At 37.3% G+C, this 10,994-nt stretch overlaps 1 protein-coding gene across 1 annotated transcript in view; it reads right to left on the bottom strand.

Annotated features, from left to right (window-relative positions):
- Window positions 1-1,741: 1,741 nt before the first annotated feature.
- The window catches only part of Cdk4 (Cyclin-dependent kinase 4), a 624,877-nt gene continuing 615,624 nt past the window's right edge, over window positions 1,742-10,994 (bottom strand). The window contains exon 9 of the mRNA XM_067148010.2: window positions 1,742-2,966. Coding sequence (XP_067004111.1) covers window positions 2,784-2,966 — 183 coding nt within the window. The 3' untranslated portion in view covers window positions 1,742-2,783. The remainder of the gene's footprint in view (window positions 2,967-10,994) is intronic.

Raw genomic sequence — 10,994 nt, 5'->3', positions numbered from 1 at the left:
CTGCTCTGGATTTGTGCAGCCTACAATAGTGTACCAAATCACAGTGAAAAATGTACACTATTACAGCTTTTTACATTGTATCTCTGAAAATAAACACACACATTTATTCTACACTGCAGATATTCTATTGTCGTGTATTGATAGCTCCTATCTTCTGCGTGCACAGCAGTTCTTATTGAAACTACCTCTCCCTGGTTCAGCGTGTCGGTCCCACGTAATGTCAAATCTTCACTTTGCTACTGTACATCTCTCCCGTGATACCTATCTCGCATTCTACATACCTAGCGCTAATACCAAACAGCACACTCGTTACAACACATGTGAAACTGGCCAATTACAAATATCAGGGGAAGGTAAGCAAACCATCTAACAATTCCGACGAGTGAATTGCCTGCTCAACAGCATGTGATAATTATTATGATACGTTTCTTTAAAATAAATTTAAATTTTATTCAGTTTTGGAGTGCATCATTATGCAAGATTAATTTTTTTAACGTAAGGAACTTCATCTTATTTGCCCGTATTGAACCGAGATCACAATTGAAATAAAAATCTTGTAGGTTCCACCTTGTTCAATACAAATACACTGTTGTTAGATGGTTTTTACAACATATATTTTATAGAACTAGTTTCGGTGCTCATTTAGGCACCATCTTCAGTTGCATAATAAGTCAAGAAAAACTTGGAGATATTACAATACATAACAACATATTGATATAATTAACTCCTTAAAAGCTATCTAATGTTAGGTTTAAAACCTCTAATTTACAACAGGATAACCCTTGTGAGTCAAAATTATAAAATCTCATCTTTGAGTGATGAGTAGTCTTCAATACACTGTAATGGCTATTATTCTGTACACTCGTAAAACTCGTTGTGTTCATTAAATTGTTAAACTGCCGTCTTCTGAAGTTTTGTTGATGTGTGTAAACGTAGTGCTTATGTTGTATACAATTTTGACTCACATGGGTTATCTTGTTGTAAATTAAGAGTCATTTGACCAGGTCAGGAATGGAATGAATGGAGCCCCTATCCAACGGCGAGAATAGGAATTGTGCTGGCTGCTGAAGCCTGTCACACTCCTCTAGGGCAGTGATTAACCCATTAAGCTCTTATGTCGAAAATGTTCCACGTGATTTTCTGTTGTACTTGTATGTCGAAAATGTTCCAATATAATGTTTACTCCAAAGAAAATGTGTTTTAATGGAAGAATTTAAGTAACAAGTGATTCTTGGGAAATGCTCTGACTTTAGAGAATCCATGGCCTTCTGAATATACAGTAATTATTAGCCTGTACTGGGCAGGCAATCCGCAGAACTGGAGTGAAGATGACTGTCTCTAACTTGATTTGTGAAGTGAGTACCTGAGTGCTTCAGAAATATTTAGCGAATCTGAAGTTAAAGAAGGCTCCAGTTCATTACAAGAATATGATTGCCCTGACTGGGTAACCTAGAAGCCTACCCATGCTGATTTTATGAAGTTCCGGCATAATTTGACAAGTGAATAGACACAGGGAAATTTGTCAATTCTGCATATTCAGTGTTTGTGTAAGCATATCAAGGCATTTTTTCCAGCTGGAATTTTTCAAAGTAAATAATAACAGATAGAAGTATAGCCTTGCATTTCGAAAAAATAAATACAAGTAGGTAAACAAATTTGAGTGCTAAGGGTTAATGACTGAGATGAAATGAAATGAAATGATATTGGAAGAGTGTTACTGGAATGAACAATGACAGGGAAAACTGGAGTAACCAGAGAGAAACCTGTTCTGACTTCACTTTGTCCAGCACAAGTCTCATATGGAGTGACCGGAATTTGAACCAGGAAACCAAGCGGCGAGAGGATCTTGCCTTACATCAGAATATGTATTGTTATTTTGCACCCCATTATCACAGTGACAGTATAAAAGCTGCTGAGGTGTGAGTGGTGTTGGGTAGCAACTTTCATAGCACGACTGGTATGTCTCGAATTTTATGAAAGGTGCTACTCGTAGGGCCAGTTGTGATGCAATTAAACTTTCTTGTCCAGTCAGGAAGGCAGCGGCAAACTACCTTGCTCTTCACCGTGCCCCGTGCGCCTCAGTATGGTATCTTCATTGGTTTCTACAGCTTCTCTATAACTGCATAACGTTTGGTGCTGCTATATGAGGATCCCACCAGCCTCCAGACTGAAGACTTAACAGACATGCATAATTTCATTCCCAACAAGATTATAAAACAGAGCTACTTTTGGTTGATGCACCAGACTTTTCAATTAAAATTAAAACACTAATCTGTGGTTTCTTACTTTTAGAGTAAAAATGCAAACAGGATAGAAACAGAACTTGAAAAATATAAGTCAGTTCACCACAATAAGTATTATAGTACTTGAATAGGAGGAGAATTACAATACTGTATAACAAAGGAACAGGTTTTCATACATTCCAATGAAGGCAAGTAAAAAATATTTATGTACTAGCTTCCTTTCACAAGTTCTGGCAAATGCCGCCAGTGTCCATGTATTACTGTACTTCTATCTTATTCTTTCCTGCAGAAAATGCATCACCTTCAAATACATCAATAACTTAATAATAGGAAGCAACACTCTCTCTTAGCATGCATACTGGTTGATATACCTTTAAAACAAGACTGTTGAGTTCTTCAAAATACATTAAGGAAATGCGAACAATGCATTGAAACATCATCAGTCAATTGATCAAATCATTTTCCTTACACGCCTAGCAGTCTCGCACTTGTCTTCCCTGTCTAATCAGAGTCTGAAGGAATATCTGGCACAGTGTTTAGTCACTTCTCCGCTGAGTTACCCGAGTCATTGGATGGACTACTGCTTAAAGATCCAGGTACAGGAGCTGCGGATGGCGATGGTGGAGACACTTTCACGGGTACATAGCCATCATCGCGGAAGTAGGCGTGGTTCAAGGCTTCGGCAGCACTAATACGCTGCATTGGATCGAACGCCAACATTCGCTGGAATGTAAATAGATAAACGTTGACTATCATTTCTACACACTGTAAACTAAAGCAAACTAAGGAGAAGAAGAAGAATATTTCATTTGCATATTACAAAGTGGTACAATATCTTGGTGAATGAATGTCTAACAAACATGGCTTAAACATAATAATATCAAATACAGCATATAGAGATGAATTTTAAAGGGGCAATGTATTCATTACAAACAGCAATCTGAAACTAAATATGAAGGGGGGGTACTAAATAGTTAGGTAAGCAACAGCTAATTTTCAGAGATGCAACATTAGCCTTGTCCACAATTGCACAAGTTGGACAGAGACTCACTGGGCGAAGAATATTCGATAACAATACACTGGAAATCAAGTGAGTCAGGTCTGTTAAAATTTTAAGTTCAGTTATGAGTGTTTTCTGTTTCAGGAGTAAACTACCAAAGGGCAAGGAGGCAATAACTGTTTATCACTATTCTGAAAAATTTTGATTCGGAATTTAAGGAAAAAAAGGGCCAAATACGTCCTTCTGTCTTGGATAACAGAGCTCCCGACTATCTGTGCAAGTATATCTTTTCAGTTATCATTAATCGGAAAATTTGTTACGAAGGAAGCCATACTTTCCGGTGACGATTTAGTTTAAAGCTTTCCAGTCTGCGGAAAACATTAATTATAACATATATAATATAACTGTAAAAGAAATGCATGCTAATAAACAAAGAACGGTATGTTTCCTTCTACACAAACATCCTCCGATTCTATCAAATCACTCTAAACCACACTATTTTTATTTAGCGTGAAATGAATCCCACAGGAGGCTACTCTAATGCGAAATTTCTGGAATGTGAATTAGGTTATTTTGTCTGTACTGAATTCCTTGAATTTAGGCAGCGATCTCGCAATTTGAGATGTTTTAGTAGGTTAGGTTATTAATTTTTTAGAAGGATTTTTTTTTTTTTTTTTTTTTTTTTTTGATAGTTGCTTTACGTCGCACCGACACAGATAGGTCTTATGGCGACGATGGGATAGGAAAGGCCTAGGAGTTGGAAGGAAGCGGCCGTGGCCTTAATTAAGGTACAGCCCCAGCATTTGCCTGGTGTGAAAATGGGAAACCACGGAAGACCATCTTCAGGGCTGCCGACAGTGGGGCTCGAACCCACAGTCTCCCGGATGCAACCTCACAGCCGCGTGCCTCTACGCGCACGGCTAACTCGCCCGGTTTTAGAAGGAATAGGGCAACAATATATCTAATATTTTCTGTAAAGATTATCATGGAGAAGCACTGGGGAAATTGAAAATGTGTCATTTTCATTTTCTCCCAGATACTGAGAAGGTTTACGACAGTGCACAGAAACAAAACAAAATCTGGGAATGCCTTGAGAATAGATCTATACCATGTGCTTTAATTAATTAAGTCAGAATGCTGTATGATCACTGCCAGAGTATTCGCAGTGGTTTTAGACTAGGCAGGGGGTACAACAAGGTAGCACCACAGTCTAATATATATATATTAGACTGTGGTGGCACAATGTAATCAATGTTTTGGTTTGAATATCTACAGAATATCAGAGAGAAGTCCCCACACCCCTACTTTCATATTATTACTTTGTTATATTAAGACATGGACAACCGAATTTGTATAATTGGAGAATTAAATAGTAGTTGTATTATTTGTATCCCTGCTTTAAAGCTCTCAAAAAGCATTTTTGTCAGTTTTATTTCAGTTGTGAAGCAATGGCTTATCTGAGCAGACACAGTTACACTGTTGAGAAGCGATTAGTGGCATGTATGTGAGTGCACTAATGGCCACAAACAGGGCAAACAATGAAAGAGATAATGAGTGTGTTTAGAGATTGCTTTGGCAAGCCTCCACCTTATAAAGCTACTCTGCTTGATTGGGAGACAAAGGAGCCACATAACATACATTAATTTTTGTTCTTCATAACTTACTTTAAATGTTTTCCTGTTAGTCACCATTTTTCAACTCTTCATTCGACTTGTATTATCAATTTTACAAGCTAAAAATCAGACAATTAAACTTCAAGAATGCTTATGTATATCAGCCCATGTCAGAACATAACAGCTAAGCCAAAAGTTTACAGATACTAGTTGAACCACATCATGGGTCAACAAAAACATTGAAACAGAAAGGCCTCCAGCTCAAGACTGTTTCAATGATCACAGTTTTTAAATTTCATCATGCTTTTTAAGAAAAAAAAATTTTAACTGACATTTCATTTTATGTGTAAGATGTTTTTAATTCATTATATATGTCTTACTTGAGGATGACCCAATGCTGGGTTGAAATGTGTCTGTGTAATGTTTCGTCTTAATTAGACATTAAAATGTTATAGTATTGACTAGGAGGATATCAAAATAATTTTGTACAATTTTGTGAGAAGTTCAACTGACAGACTGTAATGGTGTGTTGTTGTAAACATGCTGTCCGAAGGCTGGGTGCCGATTGTATCCAACCAAATATTTGTGTTCTTTGTATCTGGTGCTGGTGTAGAAATTAAGTTTTGTTTCGTCCACATATGTGGCTTTGTAGTTTGGTTCTTGACGTCTGAGTTTATAAACTCCTGATTTGGAGAAAAGTGCGTTGTTGATGTTGTTGTTGTTTTGTTTCTTGTTTTTTTATTTTTTTAGGTTGCATTTCCTGATATGTCTTAGAGTATGTTATTTGTTCCAAAGTCAACTTCTAACATTTTTTAAAAAATATTAGCTATTTTGTACATGTTCTTGTCCACATAGTTGAAGACAATGTTGTTGTTTTTTCATGTGTGGGTTTTCTGGCATTGTTTCTTTGTTTATTTAATAGTGTATTTACTGGAGGGTGGTTGTTTTCTATTGCAATTCGTTTTATTGCTTGTATTTCACCACTGAAATCTGTTGTGTTCATTGATATGCAAATTGCCTTATGTATCATTGTATAAAGTCCTGCTAGTGTGTGTGAATGGATGGGTGGGTGGTTGGAATAATTGTCTATTGTGTGTGATGTTTGAGTGGGTATTCTGTATATTTTGTATTGTCATTATTTCTACTGATTATGATGTCTAAAATAATTGATTTCCTTGTTACTTTCTGGTTTTACTGTGAATTTGATTGACTTGTGAACGGAATCTGGTGCATTTAATTACTCTTCCTGTCTGGAATGTCATTATCATATCAAGTATATCAAGTATATTACATCATTTATGTATCTGCTCCAGTGTAAGATTCCTTTAGTAGCTGGTTGGTTAAGAAATTATTTTCAAGTTATTTTGGAATTTGTTCACTATTATAACTAATACCAGTGAGGCCATGATTAACCTTCCTTGAAAAACAAAATAAATTGAAAGGCGAAGGCAGCTAGAGAAAAATTTCTGAAATTGCAATGCACTGAAGTAGAAGAACTAGTTAAGAATCATACATTTGAGACTGCATTTAAGGTAGCCAAAAGGTTCTTTGACGGCAAGAAGATTAGGTGCAATGGACTGAAGACAGATGATGGAGAACTTGTGTAAGAAGATTCTGATATTGCCTCAAAATGGAAAGAATATATTGAAAATTTATATGGAGGAAAACATACACTTTGTGAAATACTACAAAATGAAGAGCTAGTAGATAAAGAAGATGAGGGAGATGAAATACTCCTGGATGAATTTAATCAAGCAATGGAAAGGCCTGTGAGGTTGATGATATACCAGCAGAGCTGGTAAAAGCCACTGGAGACAATGTTAAGAAAGCCCTATTTGATCTGATTTGTGAAATGTATAACAGGGACATTTCCCATCGAACTTTAGGAAGTGTGTCATAGCGGCCATTCCAAATAAATCATCTGCTAATAGATGTGACCAATATTGCTTACTGAGCCTTGTAACCCATGCCTCTAAAATACTCACCAGCATTATTTTGAAATGCATTGAAGGAAAGGTGAAGTTGGCATTGACGGAAGATCAATTTGGATTTAGGAAGGATAGAGGGACTCGAGAAGCAATCCTAGCTTTAATAATGATTATAGAGAAACGACTAGGAGAAGATATTGTTACATTCATTGCTTTTATAGACTTGGAGAAGGCATTTGATAAGGTTTAGTGGGATAAACTAATCATGGTGTTGAAAGAACTGGATGTCAAGTACAAGGACAGGAGGACAATTTGAAAAATTGTATGAAGACAAGATAGCTGTTATATGATGTGGAGATTCTACAACAGAGGCCAACATTAAGCAAGGAGTTCGGCAAGGTTGTTCGCTCTCACCAATTCTTTTTAATGCATTCATCCCAAAAGCAATAGGTGAAATAAATGATAATTTGCCAATGACTGGAGGTCTCAAGATTCAAGGAGAAAGATTTACCACGCTTCGCTTTGCACATGATATCGCAGTTATGGCAGAAAATGAAGATGATCTGAATTATACATTAGCAAAAATGGAATCCAATTTCAACAAATATAACTAGAAGATCAACAAAATGAAAACCAAAGTCCTTCTCTGTAGCCGGCAGTATGAACCTCCTTGTTGTACTTTATATGGAGAACGGTTGACAAATGTACAGGAGTTCACTTACCTCGGTAGCAAAATAACAGCAGATGGAAGTAGAAGAGAAATAGTCAGCCACATTAACCAAGCAAAAATAGCGTTCAACTTTACATGCAAAACTTTAGTATGAGCCTCAGGAAACGTCCTGTGAAGATATATGTGTGCAGCATACTGTTGTATGGTAGCAAAACCTGGACTCTTAGCTTGGCTGATAAACATATAGTAGCCTTCGAAATATGGTGCTACAAGAAAATACTGAAAATTCCACGGGTGGACAAAATCAGTAATGAACAAACGTTGAAAACGATTGGAGAGAAGCCATGTTTATGGATTAGAATTTTCCATATGCTTACTCACCGAAGACAATTGGATTGGACATATCTTGAGAAAGGAAAGTCTTCTGCATACAAGACTGGAGGGCAGTGTGGAAGGAAAGAACTGTAGAGGTAGACTACAGCTAGGATATATAAAACAAATCATTCACGACAAGGGTTGTGATAATTGCTTGGACTTTAAGAGACTAGCCATAGACCACAGTTCATGGGAAGCCGCTACAAACCAATCTTCGGATTGAACACAGAGAAGAAGAAGAAAAAGAAGAAGAAGAACAACAACAACAACAAGCTGGGGAGGAGCACGGTTTTGCATTGAATGCCTGTGTAAGATCTAAATCTGACCGGAAAACAGGGGATTATCACAATGCTATGGACTTTATAAATTATGAAAAGTGATCTCATACTGTCCTTGTTATAGAAAACACTCCTAACGGTATGAAAAAAGAGAAATGATGTCCTGGTTAACAGCAAAGGGAATTCCTTTTCATGAGGACATGCAGAGGCGCCCGTTATATTCAGTAATTAAAATTAATAAACTAGTCCAGTGCACTTAATAAAATAGACGGTATTTTAGCTGAACAGTCATCCCCATTTACACTCTCCTGTACATGCTCATCCCCTACCAACGCATTGCTATTCAACCCCGTGGATCCACTCCGGTTGACTGCGAGGTAACTCTCAAAGTATATACGCATTGCATTGGAATGCTGGGATTCATCAATTTATCGGAAATTATTAGGTTGTGGACCTGACATGTTTAAGTAAGGGGATTATCACAACCTTTTAGTGTTCTATCACCTCCACTTGACCCAAAGTGGATCCTGCGTCATGACATTTGTCCTCAATATTTATCTAAAGTGAAAGCGTATTGAACTAAACCCTTATACAGAGTTACTCTTGAGTGTCCCCCACAACAGGTACATTGAAGCTCATTGAAATTGGTTGGACATACGGTCTGGTCTCTCCTTGGAAGAACTACGAAGCATGTTTTTTAAGTAAGTACCATTTGTAAATACGGCAACCGCAGCGCTTCGATCGTCATTCAGAGCATGTGCGCTCAGTACGTACATCTGTAGGCTAGCCACAAACACCATTACGGAAGCATTCTCCTGTATTTACGTTTGTTTGTGCGCACTGAAATTGACTCGACAATAGACAGATCCGCCGAATGGGAAGTACGCGCTGTGATTTGATTTTTAAATGGAAAAGGCATGAAAGCTGTTGAAATTCATCGGCAGGTTAGTGAAATTACAAGTAACAACTCTCATTATTGTTCCGTATTGAAGATGACGTTAGGCATAGATATCAAGGATAATTTAATAAAAAACCATTGAATAGGTGGTTTTTTATTAAATTATCCTTGATATCTATGCCTAAGGTTAGTGAAATGTATGGAGAACGCACTACGAGCAAAGGAATGGTAAGAAAATGGGTAAGAGCATTTAAAGAAGGCCGTATTAACGTCCACAATGAGAAACGTAGTGGACGACTATCTGTCAATACTGAAGACTTAGAGCAAAATGTTGATGCAAAGGTTCGAGAAAACAGATGCTGCAATATTCGTTTAAAATATTTTATTTTACTATTGGGAATTGAATTGTATTGAATAGGTGGTAGTAAAATAAAATACTTGTACACATATGATATGATACTTTTAATGGGACCTACAATGATTTTCATTACTTGTAATAAAAACAGATGCCTTACAATTTTGTTTTTAAGTTGTGCGTTGCCTGAAATTTCAAGGAGAATTCTTTATGAAATTGTGTCAGGATGCTTAGGTTACCGGAAGTTGAGCTCAAGCAATCCAAAAGAAACTGCTTGTCATGCTCAAAAGGGGATTCTTGTGCTTAATGACAATGTGCGACCTTACATGGCTAATCGAACCCGAGACCTCATCGCTTCATTTGGTTGGGGACAATTTGATCATCCTCCATAGAGTCGTGACCTAGTGTCTGGTGACTACCACTTGTTCGTGCACCTGAAAAAGCATTTAGGAAGTCAACGCCACGATGATGAACTAAAAAAGACTGCACGGCAATGGCTGGCACATCAAGCGGCAGATTTCATGAAGATGGATTTCAGAAGCTGGCTTCACGATGTGACAAGTGCCTTAATGTGCCTGTAACTTACGTTCAGATGTAGTATAAGGTACAGGCTTACATGTAAAAAAGAAATGTTTAAAAAATTCATTACTTCTTCTCCTATATCAAAACAGAACTTACTTAAAAAACACACCTTGTATAAGCAACTGCTGCACTGGAGACACTGATAAGTTTCAATCTGTTGGAAACTCTAACCTATTCTCAATTTCTTCTAGTACCTTGTTCATCATGGCTTTGGTAATTAGATATCTTTGCAGAAAACTTTCTTCTGACAATTCTAAAAATTTGTTTCTTCTTAGTATGAGTCATCCTTTGCCTTCTTCTGTTTATAAGTAGTCTTCATACAGTAGTAAAGCTTCAAACTTACGTATGCTACATGCTACCATTTTGAAATTTTAACAGCTGTTAAGAGGTTTAACACAGGGCTGCTGCCATGTTAATTTAACACAAGTATTAACAATTTGTTAGAGTTAAATAATTCTTGATGAGACAGCCATTTTGTTAAATTATGTGTTAAGTCTCCTAACACTTAACATTCATTGAAGAAACTAGGTCACAGTGTGCTTTCCTGTTATTCTGCCACCGCTACGCTACACATTAAACAGGGAATCATGAAGCAGTTTGTTAAGGCATTTTGGCCGAGCCACAAATTCAAAAGCTTCTGAAAGACCGAAACATTGAGCAGATGATAAATACCGTGGAACTTGCTGAATGGATTTCACTGAGAGACATCATGATGAAGTTCCTAGGAACTGTAAATGATGAACAGTTCGGCAACAATAGTGAAAACAATATTGGATCGCATGAAAGAGTTGGGGTGTAGAACGAACCTGAAACTGCACCTTATTCATATCTCGATTACTTTCCAGGAAATCTTGGCAGCTGTTAATGAAGAGAAAGGAGAGAGAGATTTCACCAACACAAGGAGGCAGAAAGAAGATACCAGGGGACGTGGGATATACCAATGATGGGCAATTACTCTTGGTATTTGAAAAGAGATGGCGAACTCGCAGCAGTTAGACAATCGGCAGCCAAGCAGTCATTCCAAGGGGACATCTAGGATTGTTCACATTAAG

The sequence above is a fragment of the Anabrus simplex genome, chromosome 5 (assembly GCF_040414725.1).
Source record: "Anabrus simplex isolate iqAnaSimp1 chromosome 5, ASM4041472v1, whole genome shotgun sequence".
Lineage (NCBI taxonomy): Eukaryota > Metazoa > Arthropoda > Insecta > Orthoptera > Tettigoniidae > Anabrus > Anabrus simplex.
The sequence above is the reverse complement of the archived record's forward strand: the minus strand, read 5'-3'. Positions and strand labels throughout refer to the sequence as shown.